The sequence below is a fragment of the Scyliorhinus torazame genome, chromosome 14 (assembly GCF_047496885.1).
Source record: "Scyliorhinus torazame isolate Kashiwa2021f chromosome 14, sScyTor2.1, whole genome shotgun sequence".
Classification (NCBI taxonomy): Eukaryota; Metazoa; Chordata; class Chondrichthyes; order Carcharhiniformes; family Scyliorhinidae; genus Scyliorhinus; species Scyliorhinus torazame.
In genome coordinates this window covers 56833614-56850604 of record NC_092720.1, presented here as the reverse complement: position 1 = coordinate 56850604, position 16991 = coordinate 56833614, and the positions used below count along the sequence as shown (strand labels likewise).

The following is a 16991-nucleotide window of genomic DNA, read 5'->3' as shown; positions in this document are numbered from 1 at the left end:
GCCCTCACCATGGCGGTCTGCTGCATCCTCCATCGCACAGCAGAGGGGCATTCCCCAGGGCTGCAGCAACTAGGAGGAAGGCCGCCATTGCTGGTTGAATTCCAATATCCATTGTCTGCAGAGGGTGAAAGGCCAACATGTTAGTATGGTGCGTACTCCTGTGGCACTGCGGACTCTGCCCCGGATGTCCCCCTCCTCTATCCCTGGCCATGTCGGTGCCCAGCACCGTGGGAGCCACTGGCCCTGGCGCTCATCCCTGCTGCCAGGGATTCCATCAGCTGGCGCTACCCATGCCAGCAGTACACTCCGCATCCCCCTGCAGGGTCTATTGTGCCGTTGCCTTTAGGGGGGCTAGAGGAGGAGGATGAACGGCAGGTCTTGTCCAATGAGGAGGATACGGGGTAGGGCGAGGATGGACAGGACATGGGGCCCAGGCCAATGCGCATGGGACGCTCGGATCGCCTCCAGGTTCAACGACTCGGGGAGGGGGAGCGAACCTGCCAGGGGCATGGTAACCGCATCCCACCCCCACACCCCATCACATGGTGCCATTGAGTCCCTGGGATGGTGGAGGTGGGAACGTTGTGTGGGAGGGTGGTGTACCGGAGTGGTGTGCGCTGGCTGAACTGCGGTTCCTGAGACAAGCCCACACCCAACGTCCACCTATTAACCACCCCCCCCCACCCCCATCCCACCCACTCCACCTCTGCGGCCAGCCCAGACAGCCCACCCCTCACACCCTTCTGACAGAACACCGAGGCAGGTTGTAACATTGTGCACAGGTGTTTAATGTGAAAACATATATACAGCTACGTGCTCTAGCCACTATCACTAAACTGTGTCCTGCACCCGTGCCAATTTAACTGATGTCAACTTTTCTGGCCTAATGGGCCCTAACGCTATGACTAGGTGGATCCCCAGACAGTACATCAGGAGTGGAGGCGGCCTGCTGTGATTCCCGCTTTACGACCTGGGTCCACTTTGGTGGGCGTCTTCTGAGGCGACTGCACCTGGACGGGTACCATAGGTGGCGCGGTTTCATCTGGCTGTGCCCTGCTCAGCACGCGGCACGACAGGTAAACCCGACTCATTACGCCTCGTGAGATGTTGCAAACTGGATCACGCCCATAATGGGCAGGACCCAGAATTGCATATTCAAGTGAGTAATTAGCTTCACTTGAATATGTTTACGCCGGATCTACCCCGCGCCCGGAATCGAATCCCCTCACCTCCGAGACACCATCTGGGCATCGTTTAGCACTGGTCTCCACAAATGTGGACCAGGCAGAATGGCACTTGGGGGGGGGGGGGGTCTCCCAGGCTATTTCTCTGGGCAGAGTGGCATCCTGGCACTGCTTATGCCACCCAGGTACCTTGACACTGCCACCGTGGAACCCTGACAGTGCCATACAGGTACCACCCTGGAACTGCCAGGGTGCCAGAGTGGCACTGCCGGGCTGGTAGGGGCACTGCCAGAGTACCAGGTAGGCAGTGCCAAGGTGCCCTAGTGGCATCTTGCCCATGCTGGGGATTGAGCCCGGGGATGCAGTGCCCTTATGAGGGGGGTAAGGTGAGGCTCGAGGACCCCCTAATCGATAAGTTGGGCCGTTTGGTGCTACAATCCGTCCTGCATTGATGAGCTGAGCTCCTCTGGTTCAACAACCACTGGTATTTATAATTACATAATAAAACAGCTCAAGGTATTTCACAGGGGATTATAAAACTAAATATTACACCAGGCCACATAAGGAAATAATAGGCCAGGTGACCAAAACTTGGTCAAAAAGGTAGGTTTTAATGGGCTTTTAAAGGAAGAAAGCGAATTAGAAAGGCAGAGAAGTTTGGGGTGGAAATTCCAGAACTTAGGTCTTAGGTGGTGCAATTATAATTGGAATGATTAAGAGGCCAGAATTAGAGGAGCAGATATAATTCAAACGATTGTGAGGTTGGAGAACATCGCATAGTTAGAGAGGGGCAAGGCCAATCAGAAATTTGAAAACAAAATTGAGGTGTTACCTAATCAGGGACCAAAGTAGATCAGCGAGCACAGGGGTGATGAAAGATCAGGATTTGTTGCAAGTAGGTGCACAGGCAGTAGAGTTTTGGATCACATCAAGTTTATAGAGAGTAGAACATGGGAGGCTAACCGGGAATTGTGTTCGAACAATCACATCAGGGGCGAAATTCTCCGTTATCGGCGGAAACTCCGCCGATCGGCGCAAAAAACGGCGCAAATCCCACTTGCGTCACGTCATAAAAATGGGCCGATAGTCTGCGGCCCGAAATGGGCCAGCAGCGACGTAACGGGATCCGCGCTTGCGCAGTGGTTCACGCCGTGCAGCGTCATACGCGCTGCACGGCGTGACGGCTCATAAGGCCGCGCAGCTCCCCCCACCCGACCGGAACAGCCGACCGCAACACCCGACTTGATGGCTGGCCGTCGCTCAGCCCCGAGGTTCGAGTCACGCGATGTGGAGGCGCTCCTGGATGCGGTGGAGCAGAGGAGGGACGCCCTGTATCCCGGGCACGGCCGCAGAGTTGCCCCACGCCACAGCCGGCGTCTGTGGAGGGAGGTGGCAGAGGCCGTCACCGCTGTGGCCCTAACACCACGGACAGGCACCCAGAGCCACAAGAAGGTGAACGACCTCGTCAGAGCAGGCAGGGTGAGTGTCCCCCATATCCCCCATATCCCCTCTCCCCCAAATCCCCCCCTCCCCCATATCCCCCCCTCCCCCATATCCCCCCCTCCCCCATATCCCCCATATCGCCCCTCCCCCATATCCCCCCCTCCCCCATATCCCCCCCTCCCCCATATCCCCCTCCCCCATATCCCCCATATCCCCCCTCCCCAATATCCCCCCCTCCCCCATATCCCCCATATCCCCCATATCCCCCCTCCCCCATATACCCCATATTCCCCCCTCCCCATATCCTCCCTCCCCCATATCCCCCCTCCCCCATATCCCCCCTCCCCCATATCCCCCATATCCCCCCTCCCCGATATCCCCCATATTCCCCCCTCCCCCATATCCCCCCTCCCCCATATCCCCCATATCCCCCTCCCCCATATTCCCCATATCCCCCCCTCCCCCATATCCCCCCTCCCCCATATCCCCCATATCCCCCCTCCCCCATATCCCCCATATTCCCCCCTCCCCCATATCCCCCCTCCCCATATCCCCCATATCCCCCCTCCTCCATATTCCCCATATCCCCCCCTCCCCCATATCCCCCCTCCCACATATCCCCCCTCCCCCGTATCCCCCCTCCCCCATATCCCCCTCCCCCATATCCCCCATATTCCCCCCTCCCCCATATACCCCTCCCCCATATCCCCCCTCCCCCATATCCCCCATATTCCCCCCTCCCCCATATCCCCCCTCCCCCATATTCCCCATATCCCCCCTCCCCATATCCCCCCTCCCACATATCCCCCCTCCCCCATATCCCCCATATCCCCCCTCCCCCATATCCCCCCTCCACCATATCCCCCATATCCCCCCTCCCCCATATACCCCATATTCCCCCCTCCCCCATATCCCCCCTCCCCCATATCCCCCATATCCCCCCTCCCCCATATCCCCCTCCCCCATATCCCCCATATCCCCCTCCCCCATATCCCCCATATTCCCCCCTCCCCATATCCCCCCTTCCCCATATCCCCCATATCCCCCCTCCCCCATATTCCCCATATCCCCCCCTCCCCCATATCCCCCATATCCCCCCTCCCCCATATCCCCCATATTCCCCCCTCCCCCATATCCCCCCTCCCCCATATCCCCCATATCCCCCTCCTCCATATTCCCCATATCCCCCCCTCCCCCATATCCCCCCTCCCACATATCCCCCCTCCCCCATATCCCCCATATCCCCCCTCCCCCATATCCCCCATATCCCCCCTCCCCCATATCCCCCATATTCCCCCCTCCCCATATCCCCCCTCCCCCATATCCCCCATATTCCCCCCTCCCCCATATCCCCCCTCCCCCATATTCCCCATATCCCCCCCTCCCCATATCCCCCCTCCCACATATCCCCCCTCCCCCATATCCCCCATATCCCCCCTCCCCCATATCCCCCCTCCCCCATATCCCCCATATCCCCCCTCCCCCATATCCCCCATATCCCCCCTCCACCATATCCCCCATATTACCCCCTCCCCCATATCCCCCATATCCCCCCTCCCCATATCCCCCATATCCCCCCTCCCCCATATCCCCCCTCCCCCATATCCCCCATATCCCCAAGTGAATCCAGCCCTAACCTTAACCTCTGCAATGCACGCGCAACCGATGGCGTGCATTCATATACCTGCCTAACACTGTTGCCTTTTACCGCTGCCACCACCCCCCCCCCCCCCCCAGGAGAAGCGCGCACACAACAATAGGGAGCATGTGAGGACTGGAGGAGGGCCCGCTGATGAGAGGCCACTGACCGTACACGAGGAAAGGGCCCTGGAACTGGCTGGCGGACCTGAGGACCGGGAGGTTGCTGATGCAGAGGTCGGGGCCCCACGAGCAAGTGAGCCACCAACAGCCCGTCCCCATATCCCCCCTCCCCTATATCCCCCTCTCCCGTATCACCTGATCACTGCCTGATGTCTAACCATGCATGCTTCATTGTGTATCACAGGACCAAACGTCCAGGCACCCATCCCCGCAGGTGCAGACCGCCCGCAGGATGCCCCTCGGAGACCACGGGAGACGGAGAGACCCGAACCCACCAGCCTGCGACGCCCGCAGGATGCCCCTCGGAGACCACGGGAGACGGAGAGACCCGAACCCTCCAGCATGCGACGCCCGCAGGATGCCCCTCGGAGACCACGGGAGACGGAGAGACCCGAACCCTCCAGCATGCGACGCCCGCAGGATGCCCCTCGGAGACCACGGGAGACGGAGAGACCCGAACCCTCCAGCATGCGACGCCCGCAGGATGCCCCTCGGAGACCACGGGAGACGGAGAGACCCGAACCCTCCAGCATGCGACGCCCGCAGGATGCCCCTCGGAGACCACGGGAGACGGAGAGACCTGGAGCAACAGGGAGACGACACCCCCGTCACGTGCGGGAGCGACCACCCAGCGATGAGGGGGGCAGCCACAGGCCCCCGTCACATCCGAGCCAGGACACCACTACCCAGGACACCACTATCCAGGACACCCCTACCCGGGACACCACTACCCAGGACACCCCTACCCGGGACACCACTACCCGGGACAGCACTACCCGGGACAGCACTACCCGGGGCAGCACTACCCGGGACAGCACTACCCAGGACACCCCTACCCGGGAAGACGAAATACCGGACAGTGACTCAGAGTGGATGGGTGGAGACGAACCCCCACCCCAAAGTGCCATGGACTCAGAGTGGGACGAAGAGCACGACACAACGCCACTGCTGTCACCAACACCCTCCACCATCGCAGAAACACTCACCACGATTGGGCACTTTAGTGATGAGGCGTCTGGTACACTCACTGGTGCGCACAACACAGCCGTCCCGGTACAGCAGGTGGAGGTAGGAGCAGCAGAGGGACCGGGCGGTCGGAGGGCAGCCCAGGCCAAGCGAACATCTGCCGCCCAGATGGATCCCGGGTTCCTGCAGTTACCACACCCACACATAGATCCGATGCAACCACCGACACGGAGACGAGCGAATAGGGTGACGGGTGGCTTGCGGCGGCTGCGGTCGCAGGTGGAGGAGTCCACCCGCGTCCAGGAGCTGGGAGTGGTCCCGGTCATGCGTGCCACCCAGGCTGACACCGCACGGGTGGCGTCCGCGGTGGAGGCAATGGGTGCGACAGTGTCAGACATGGGGAACGGTTTGCGAGGCCTGGGGCCTTCCGTGCAGGCGGCGTCTGTGGCCCAGGAAATGGCTGCCCTCTCACAGGAGGCCATGAGCCAGTGCCAGCGCCAGATGGCAGAGGCGCTCAACGCCATAGCCCAGTCTCAGCAGGCCATGGCCCAGTCTCAGCAGGCCATAGCCCAGTCTCTGCAGGCCATGGCCCAGTCTCTGCAGGCCATGGCCCAGTCTCAGCAGGCCATCGCTGAGGGCATCGGCGCCAGTGGCCATGTGCGAGCTGGCGTCGCACTGTCGCAGACAGGGTTCGACAACCCCCTGGGCTCCATGGCTGCAAACCTGCAGACCCCTGTCGATACCAGCACGGGCCTCCAGGACTGGCAGCGCCAGATGTCGGGGGCGCGTCGGATGGCCAGTCCGTTCGCATCCCCCACCCATGTAGAGGCCTGGGGGCCAACCGGCACCCCGAGGGAGGAGGAGGTGGTGTGGTCCGTCCCGGCTCCCTCTGTAGGGGAGGTCCCGGTACACCGCGACACCTCGGACTCCCCCCCTTCCGTCCCAGATGCATCGGGTGGGCAACGGGCAGGACAGGCTGGCAGCTCGCCATCCCAGTCGCCCGGGCCGCAGCCTGGCCCATCTAGGCCAGGACGCCCCAGGAAACGGCCGCCAAAGGGATCCAGTGTCAGAGGGCAGGAATCACAGGAGTCCACCTCCAGTTCTGCTGTACCGTCTGGGGAACCACGTAGACGTAGTCAAAGGGCCCGGAAGGCCAAACAATTAGACACTGAGTAAGTTGGCACGGGTGCAGGGCACAGATGAGTTTTAGGCGCTAGGGCACGTGCATGAACTCCTTTGGTTATTAAAGTCAATGTTACACCTACCGAAGCTGCCTTTGTGCTCTGTCCAAAGTGTGCGGGGGTGTCATGTACGTTGAGCGCAAGTGTGTGTGTGAGGGGTGGTCTTACCTCAGCCCCAGGTGAGTCTGCCCCCTTCCCCCTGGGCCGCCATCAACATCCCCCGGGCAGAGGACGGGACCGTGCGCTGCAGTGTCACAGCCGCATGCAGGGATGGTCCGGGTGGATGGTGGTACTGTGGCCATGGGTCAGACATAGTCCAACGATGTAGAGCCAGGAGCTCATCGGAGGCGGGTTGTCATCATTCTCCATGGCCTGCGATAGACACGCGTCCACCCGCAACTGGGTGAGCCCGGCCCGTTGTGCCGCCGGTGGATCGGCAATTGGGAGTGGGGGGGTGGAGTGCATGCGGGTGGGGTGTGTGGGGTTGGGGAGGGGGGTGAGGGTGCTGGGTGGGTGGATGGGTGGGGGGTGTGGCTGGTCGGCTGTTGTCATGGTGTGCGGTCTGTGGCCATACTACCCGATTCCCACGCCCATCTAGTCAGTGAAGCGGGCGTCTATCAGTCTGTCCCGTGCCCGCTGGGCCAGCCGGTAACGGTGGACAGCCACCCGTCTGTGTCTACCCCGTCTGCCCTGAGCATTGCCCCCATCCCCCTCATCTGGGGAGGACTGGGCCTCTTCCTGCTGCTCCTCCACTCCGCCCTCCTCTGCCTGCGGCACATCGCCCCTCTGCTGGGCTATGTTGTGCAGGACGCAGCACACCACAATGATGCGGCCGACCCTATCTGACCGATACTGGAGGGCGCCCCCAGAGATGTCCAGGCACCTGAAACGCATCTTCAGCACGCCAAAGCACCTCTCGATCACTCCCCTTGTCGCTACATGGGCATCATTGTAGCGGTTCTCCGCCTCATTGCGTGGCCTCCGTATAGGCGTCATCAGCCACGATCGCAATGGGTAGCCCCTGTCGCCCAGCAACCAGCCCCTCAGCCGGGGATGGCGTCCCTCGTACATGCCGGGGATGGATGACCGCGACAACACGAATGAGTCGTGTACACTGCCTGGGTGACGGGCGCAGACGTGCAGGATCATCATGCGGTGGTCGCAGACCACCTGTACGTTCATCGAATAGGTCCCCTTCCTATTAGTGAACACGGCCCTGTTATCTGCAGGTGGCCGCACGGCGACGTGCATCCCATCGATCGCGCCCTGGACCATGGGGAACCCGGCAATGGCAGAGAAGCCCACGGCCCGGGCATCTTGGCTGGCCCGGTCCACGGGGAAGCGGATGTAGCGGTGCGCCATGGCATAAAGGGCATCTGTCACTGCCCGGATGCACCGATGCACCGATGTCTGCGGTATGCCGGACAGGTCCCCACTCGGTGCCTGGAATGACCCCGTTGCATAAAAGTTCAGGGCCACCGTAACCTTGACGGACACGTGGAGAGGGTGTCCCCCGCCAGTGCCACGCGGTGACAGGTGTGCCAGCAGGTGGCAGATGTGTGCCACGGTTTCCCGGCTCATCCGGAGTCTCCTCCTGCATTCCCGGTCCGTGAGGTCCTGGTATGACTGCCGGGGCCGGTACACACGGGGCGCCCTCGGGTGCCTCCGTTGCCGTGGGGCCGCGACGTCCTCCTCCCCCTCCTCGTCCTGTCGGTCAGGTGTCCCTCCAGCCTGGGCGGCTGCCGCCTGCCCCTCTGCGGCAGCCTGCGCCGCCTCTCTGGCACGCTCCTCCTCCTCCTTCTCCTCCTCCTCATCCAGGGCAACATAGACATGAGCGGCTGCCACCACGGCGGCCAACATCGCTGGATGGTCTGAAAACATGACGGCCTGGTGGGGGGGAGGGGAACGACGACATGTCATCATTGCCCATATCCCCTCCTCCCCCCAGCCAGGTGGCATGGACCGCATGGGTCCAACTGTTGGAGGCTGGCACCTGGCCAGGTGGACCAACTCATTTGCCCTCCCATCACCAACCCCGGCACGGACCCCCCCCCCCCAACCTCCACCCCGGCACGGACCCCCTCCCCAACACCCACCCCAGCACGGACCCCCCCCCAACCTCCACCCCGGCACGGACCCCCTCCCCAACCCCCAACCTCCACCCCGGCACGGACCCCCTCCCCAACCTCCACCCCAGCACGGACCCCCCCCCAAACTCCACCCCGGCACGGACCCCCTCCCCAACCCCCAACCTCCACCCCGGCACGGACCCCCCCCAACCTCCACCCCGGCACGGACCCCCTCCCCAACCCCCAACCTCCACCCCGGCACGGACCCCCCCCCAACCTCCACCCCGGCACGGACCCCCTCCCCAACCTCCACCCCGGCACGGACCCCCTCCCCAACCTCCACCCCGGCACGGACCCCCTCCCCAACCCCCAACCTCCACCCCAGCACGGACCCCCCCCAACCTCCACCCCGGCACGTACCCCCTCCCCAACCCCCAACCTCCACCCCAGCACGGACCCCCCCCCCAACCTCCACCCCGGCACGGACCCCCTCCCCAACCTCCACCCCGGCACGGACCCCCTCCCCAACCTCCACCCCGGCACGGACCCCCTCCCCAACCTCCACCCCGGCACGGACCCCCCCCCAACTTCCACCCCGGCACGGACCCCCTCCCCAACCACCAACCTCCACCCCGGCACGGACCCCCTCCCCAACCCCCAACCTCCACCCCAGCACGGACCCCCTCCCCAACACCCACCCCAGCACGGACCCCCCCCAACCTCCACCCCGGCACGGACCCCCTCCCCAACCCCCAACCTCCACCCCGGCACGGACCCCCTCCCCAACCTCCACCCCGGCACGGACCCCCTCCCCAACCCCCAACCTCCACCCCAGCACGGACCCCCCCCAACCTCCACCCCGGCACGTACCCCCTCCCCAACCCCCAACCTCCACCCCAGCACGGACCCCCCCCCCAACCTCCACCCCGGCACGGACCCCCTCCCCAACCTCCACCCCGGCACGGACCCCCTCCCCAACCTCCACCCCGGCACGGACCCCCTCCCCAACCTCCACCCCGGCACGGACCCCCCCCCAACCTCCACCCCAGCACGGACCCCCCCCCCCCCAACCTCCACCCCGGCACGGACCCCCTCCCCAACCACCAACCTCCACCCCGGCACGGACCCCCTCCCCAACCCCCAACCTCCACCCCAGCACGGACCCCCCCCCAACCTCCACCCCGGCACGGACCCCCTCCCCAACCTCCACCCCGGCACGGACCCCCTCCACAACCCCCAACCTCCACCCCGGCACGGACTCCCTCCCGGCACTCCCCCGGAGCCCAGCCTACTCTAACCACCCCCCTACCCCCGCCGCACACACACACAAGCCGAGACACACCTCTCCTCAGGCAATCAGTCTGCTGCCACGCCATTTCCTGCCCAGAGCCAACCCCCCAGGCCGTCACTCACCTCCTCGCTGGTCGGCGTGAGCCTGGAGCACCGGGTCACGCCGATGAAAAGGAGGTTTGATTCACGTCGACGTGAACGGTCATCACGTCGACGGGACTTCGGCCCATCCGGAAGGGAGAATATCGGCAGGCCGAAAATCGGCTGCCTTGCGCAGACCCGTGACATTCTCCGCGGCAGCGGCGCCATTAACGCCCCGCCGACTTTTCTCCCTTCGGAGACTTCGGCGGGGGCGGGGGCGGGATTCACGGCGGCCAACGGCCATTCTCCAACCCGGCGGGGGGTCGGAGAATGACGCCCCAGATGTTCGTTATTTTAACCATGAAATGAGCTTCTGACCACAGGTCATTTCCAATGCTAAAGTTGCCTATTTCTACCTCTGTCACATCATACTGTTCAATTCCTGCCTTGAATCATTTGCTCCTGAAAGCCTCATCTGATGTGAGGTTGGAGGGCATCTCATAGATAGAGAGGGGCAAGGCCAAGGAGAAATTTGAAAACCAGAATGAAAATTGTCAGCCAAAAGGATGGGGTCAGTGGTTGGAGATCTCTGCGAGACCCCACAAGTGACTTCCTGCCATTTAGAAAAAGACCCGTTTACTCCTTTATTCTTTGTTTCTTGTCTGCCAATCAGTTTTCTATCCATCTCAATAAACTTCCCTCAGTCCCATGTACTTTAAATTTACACGCCAAACTCTTTTGTGGGACTTGGTCGAAATCCTTTGGGAAGTCAAAAAAAAACACATCAACTGGTTCCCCCTCATCAACTCCACTAATGACCTCCTCGAAGAATTCCCATAGATTTGTCGAGCATGATTTCGTTTTCGTAAATCTGTGCTGACTCTGTCCGATTCTGCCACTGATTTCCAAGTGTTATAATGGACTCCAATGTCAGGCTGACATGGCACTAGGGTGGATAAGTAGAGAACAAAGGTATTAAATGAAAGGCAGGAGGGTGGGATGAGGTGAGATGTCTAAAGTAGGAGAAAATACCAGAGCACTAAGGAGACAGACAAAGGTGTGATTGGGTTATGAGTCACACCACCACTGTGACTGTTTGTGCAAGTCAAATGATGAAAGTTATAGCTACGCGGGAAGGGTTCAGTTAGAAGGGAAGATATCACCATCCCTCAGCCAGGTTTCCTTCAAACCCACGATGTTGCTGCAATCATTCACCCACTGTGAAGCAACAGCAACTGTCTGTTTTACATAACGTTGTTTCAAACCTATTATGTTATTTGATCCCCTGGACAAAAATTAATGCTGGAAGAGTGGGTAAGAGGTGACTTTCCGAATGGATTGAATTATAGGTGAACACATGCATGAGAGAAAAAAATCACTGAACAAATTCATTTGAAAAGGCATAATGGAATTCTTTTATCACTCTACAACCCTGTTTACACTGAAAAATAGGTGGTAGCTCAATGAAAATGGAACAGCCGTTAGTTATCTGAGCTTTGAGATTTCATACAGCAGTAGTACTGCTATCAAAGAAATGTGTGAGTATCATTCATCTGTGCAAATAAGGATCAAGGCACTTTGCATTTCTGATGTCATATTCATCTCTGCCTACTGCTAGTTCCTGAACCATTCCACCAACCATGGCTAGTGCAAGTTGGGAAGCGGTTATTCGCAGCGATAATTAAACTAATCCTCAGCTAGTGTCAGGTAAAACTAGAAAGAAATTTTGAAGACATTTTTCTGTCAGTTGCTTGTGGGTTTTTAACTTTAACACATGAACACTTATAGTTTCTGCTGTAGATTCTGCATTCACATTTCATGTGATTCTGTGGTTTTACTTCCTTCTATTGTAATGAAACAGTCACAAGCATTGAAATTGCTGTTGCAAGTCTTTGACCAATGGCTCAACACCCGATTTTCCACCGTTGCTTTGACAAGCTCTCTATTCAGAGTGTATTTTGTGTTGGCACCTCACCGACTGCGTAATAACCTGAGGTTGCTACCACACACATCCAGCTCACTGCTCATCCACTCATCGCATGAAAATGGAAATTGTGCCCATAAAATATTAATAAAACAAATTAAGTTTTATGTAAACCAAATGTTATGACTGCCCGTTGATATTAAATAATTTATTTCTACTAGGAGATGCTAAAATGCAGTAAAAATTCAGAAGGCACTGCAGAGCTGGAGGAAGCACTGGAGACAATGATTAGTATAATTAAATCAGTGAACGACTCCATGCATCAAATTGCCATCACTGGGTTTGAGGTAAGAGCACAATGTGATCCATAGAATCCCCATAGTGCAAAAGGAGGCAATTCAGCCCATCGAGTCTGCACTGGCCCTCCGAAAGAGCACTCTAGCTATGCCCTCTCCCCTGCACTATCTCCGTAAGTCCTCGCATTGATCATGGCCAGTCCACCTAACTTGCAGTATGTGGACTGTGGGAAGAAACCAGAGGACCCGGAGGAAACCCACGCAGACATGGGGTAAACATGCAATCTTCACACAATCAATCAAGCAAGGGATCAAATTCGGGTCCCTGATGCTGCGCGACACCAGTGTTAACCACTGTGCCGTGATGTATAACCTACTCTGTTTCTGCGGCTAGTGATGACTTACTGCAGTAGTTATATTGTTTTGCTTCATAGTGGGGTTAACACTGTACAGCTTGATTGGTAAATGACCAAAGCACTACAGATGCTGAGAATATGAAGTAAAAACAGATTATACAGGAAATATTCAGCAGGTCTACAGATGTGGTCAGGCACCCTAAGTATTTCCAGCATTTTCTGTTTTTAAATTCATTAGTAAAGGTCCTATCTGTTTGTGCTACCAATCGGGCAAAAAGCCAGATCAGCAGCCTTGCCAGAAACTGTCAAAATTCTGATTTTACCTTGGCCCTAATACAAGAGGATATGTAGGATTGTTTTGCAAAATTAATTTTGCTTCAAGTTTGGAAATGTATTGCTTTTACAGGGAAACCTAAATGACCTTGGGAAGCTCTTGATGCAAGGATCATTCAATGTGTGGACAGACCACAAGAAGGTTCACAGCAAAGTGAAAGACTTGGCACGATTCAAGCCAATGCAACGGCACCTTTTCCTTTACACAAAATTGCTGCTATTTTGTAAGAAACGAGAGGAAAATGCAGATGGACATGAGAAATCTCCCTCGTACAGCTTTAAACATTCATTGAAGGTACTTAATATCATCAGCAAAATGAAAGTCTTGCATGTTCAGCTGCTTTCAAATCATCAGCTCATCTCAAAGTGTGTCACAACCAGTAAAGTACTTTTTGAGGAGAAGCTGCTGTTGTAATGAAGGAAACGCAGCAATCAATTTGTGTACAGCAAGATCCCACAAACACCAGTGAGATAATGATTAGATAATCTGTTTAACGATGAAGCAGTCAGTGTCCATATGCAGCAAGACCTGGACAATATTCAGGCTTGTGCTGATAAGTGGTAACGTTCGCACTAAGCGGCAGGCAATGACCATCTCCAGCAAGAGAGAATCCAACTATCTCCCCTTGGCATTCAATTACATTACCAAGGCTAAAACCCCCAACATCAACATCTTGGGGATTATCATTGACAAGAAACTGAACTGGACCAGCCATATAAATACTGTGGCTACAAGGGCAGGTCGGCAGGTCTGGGAATTCACCTTTTGACTCTCAAAAGCCGGTCCACCATCTACAAGGAGTGTGATGGAGTACTCTCCACTTACCTGGATGAGTGTAGCTCCAACAACACTGAAGAAGCTCAATGGTATCCAGGATACAACAGCTGCTTGATTGGCACCCCATCCACCACCTTAAACATTCACTCCTTCCACCACTAACAAACAGCAGCAGCAGTGTACACCATTTCCAAAATGCACTGCAGCAACTCACTAAGTCTCCTTCAACAGCAGCTCCAAACCCACGATCTCTACCACCCAGAAGGAAAAGGGCAACAGATGCATGGGAGCGCCACCACATGCCATTTCCCCTCCACACACCATCCTGACTTGGAACTATCTCGTTGTTCCTTCACTGTCGCTGGGTAAAAATCTGAAATACCTTCCCTAACAGCACTGTAGGTTACCTATACCACATGGACTGCAGCGGTTCAAGAAGGCGGCTCCCGCCACCTCTCAAAAGCAATTAGGAAGGGGTAATGAATGTTCATTTGGCCAGCAACAAATCCCATGAACAAATATATTTGTAAAAAGAGTTGAATCAGGAGTAAATATTGTATAGGACACTAGGGATAAATCCCCTGCTCTTCATTGAAGTAGCATCACCCAATCTTTTCTCTCTATGTGAAAGAGCAGATGGAACCTCAGTTCAACATCTTGTCCTTTACTAAAAGTTTTATGTGCAAGTTATTACAACCGCCAGCCACGTGTTCCTGCGCGGGTGCACCCTCGCCGGCATCCTCCATTCCAGCAGCCAATGGGATTTTCCATTCTGGCCACCACACACTGCCGGGAAACCCACAGGTGTGGGTGCGCTGCCGGTGGAGCGGAGAATCCCTCCGATGGAGAATTCCACAGCAGATTTCTTGTACCACAAGCATGAACTTGGCTGCATTGACCAGCTTTGTAACTAACAATATGCATGTTGTGCTTTCAGATGAGTGCTGTTGGTATCACAGAAAATGTAAAGGGAGACATTAAGAAGTTTGAAATCTGGTACAATGGCAGAGAGGAAGTGTACATTATTCAGGTAAATTATCCTGAAAACTGTTCATAGTTTTATTACTGAAAGTTTAAACTTTACAGCTGATTTTAACTCCCTGTGAGAGTTGTATAGGTGGGACTGAGGGCCTCCACAACTGAAGTTCAACATATGATCCAAGGCAATTTTTTGAATGTCCTTATTGGCCTGCTTACCAAATCTGGTGGGAAGTGTTAGCTGACAGATAGGCGAAAGCGGGACCTCAGGTGTCAGGAGGGCACTGTTAGGGACTGGGTGAATTGGACTCTAACTCTTAATGGTTGGTGACATAGAAGTGGTGGATGAGGGCATTGGGGCTAAGGGTGAGGGAGGGCCCAAGATATAATTATAGGTTCAGAGAAGCATTCATACTCTACCTGAGCCCAAGATAAAATTGTAGGTTCAGAGAAGCACTCATATTCTACCTGCAGCAGGAATTGTATAAAGACTGGTCACTTTTCAGGCTCCGGTTCCTCTTGCCAGAGTTTAACTTGGTGTTGAAGGCATGATTGCTTCCCTGTGCAGATAAAAATTGCAGCCAACCCTCAATTATATCATCAAATGCTGATCTGCATATTTAAGGGACCATACTGCCTTCCCTCTCACATGAAGATTAAAATTGCAATCAATGGGAGCACAATTAGCGGGGGTAAGTTACGGCAAGCATTTCAACTACCCCGCCTTGTGCTGGATAGGTAGGGCTATAATGGGTCCTTCTGTTTCTGTTTGGAGATTACAGCTATTAACCAGGCAATTTGCATGGGAGAATGCAGTGTTGCAAGCGAGAAGCAAGACTTAGATCTTAGACATATGTACCATATACTCAGGCAATGAGAGAGACAGTGAGTGAGGACTAGATAGGTTGCCTGCCCTCTGAACATGAGCTAAAGACCTTTTAGTTCACTACTTGGGGCATATCTATCTGCCTCTATGTTTTTAAAATAACAATTGCCATGACCCTCTTTTTAACATATCAGCAACAAACCTGTTGGACTTTAATCTGGTGTTATAAGACTTCTTACTGTAACATATCAGTGGCAGCATGGTAGCACAGCAGGGCAGCACGGGAACACAGTGGATAGCACTGTTGCTTCACAGCTCCAGGGTCTCAGGTTCAATTCCCGGCTTGGGTCACTGTCTGTGCGGAGTCTGCACATTCTCCGTGTCTGCGTGGGTTTCCTCCGGGTGCTCCGGTTTCCTCTCACAAGTCCCGAAAGACGTGCTGTTAGGTGAATTGGACTTTCTGAATTCTCTCTCTGCATACCCGAACAGGCACCGGAATGTGGCGACTAGGGGCTTTTCACAGTAACTTCATTGCAGTGTTAATGTAAGCCTACTTGTGACAATAAAGATTATTGAAGATATCCACTTTGTTCCCTACCTTTGCAATTCAACATCACTGCTGTCTCTTACTATTGATGCAACTGTTTGGAAACATCACGAGGGTAGGGATCATTGCCCTGCTAATAGTGAATGAAAATGCATTGGGTACAACATTGTAACCACACATGATCTGTTAATGAATCACTTTCATTTCATTTTGCTGGTAGTCAGTTGAGTTTTTAGTGCCATAAAAGGATTAAGTTTGAACAAATATCCTAATCAGGGCGAAAGCCAAAATACTCATAGGTCTCAAATGTTGGGGAGAATTTTGCACGCCCACACAAGGCAGCACCATGGCAGGGGACTTGGGGAGATGGCCGGTAAAATCAAGCTTACCAGATCGGCTGCTCAACCATGTCCCACCATCGGTGGGACCAACTTCAGACAGGTTTCCTGAAGTTGAATCCTGTCATAAGGGGGTAGGATTCAACTTCAAATATCTAAGTGCCTTATTAAGGGCCATTTTACCAGGCTGTTAGCATTTTGTCACCGGTGGATTGAGCCCCAATCAGGTGAGGAGGCCAGAGGTATATTCCCAGAAGCAGACAGTGGGTTGTGGGGGAGGGAAAGTAATTTTTATTCAAAGAGAAGGCAAGAAAAACAGCCTCCATGGCCTAAGTAATTATTTCAGGGGAGTTTCCCCTTCATCAATACCATTTTTAGAAATGTTTTTATCAAGGGTGGGTAGGGTTGCCAACCCTCCAGAATTGGCCTGGAGTCTCCAAGAATTGAAGACCAATCTCCAGGATGCTGATGCAATGTACGATCCTGGAGAAATATCATTGGGACATTAAAAAATACTTTTTTCTTTGTCATTTTCTTTGAACATTTCTCAGGTATAAAACTGTTTCAAAATATTTTAAAC

At 55.7% G+C, this 16991-nt stretch overlaps 1 protein-coding gene across 7 annotated transcripts in view; it reads left to right on the top strand.

The window, feature by feature from the left end:
* Positions 1-16991, top strand: part of mcf2l2 (MCF.2 cell line derived transforming sequence-like 2) — a 650277-nt gene that overhangs the window by 505736 nt on the left and 127550 nt on the right. For all 7 annotated transcript variants that reach the window (XM_072474222.1, XM_072474228.1, XM_072474225.1 and 4 more), the window contains exons 21-23: positions 12181-12306; positions 13018-13239; positions 14660-14752. In XM_072474222.1, coding sequence (XP_072330323.1) covers positions 12181-12306; positions 13018-13239; positions 14660-14752 — 441 coding nt within the window. The remainder of the gene's footprint in view (positions 1-12180; positions 12307-13017; positions 13240-14659; positions 14753-16991) is intronic.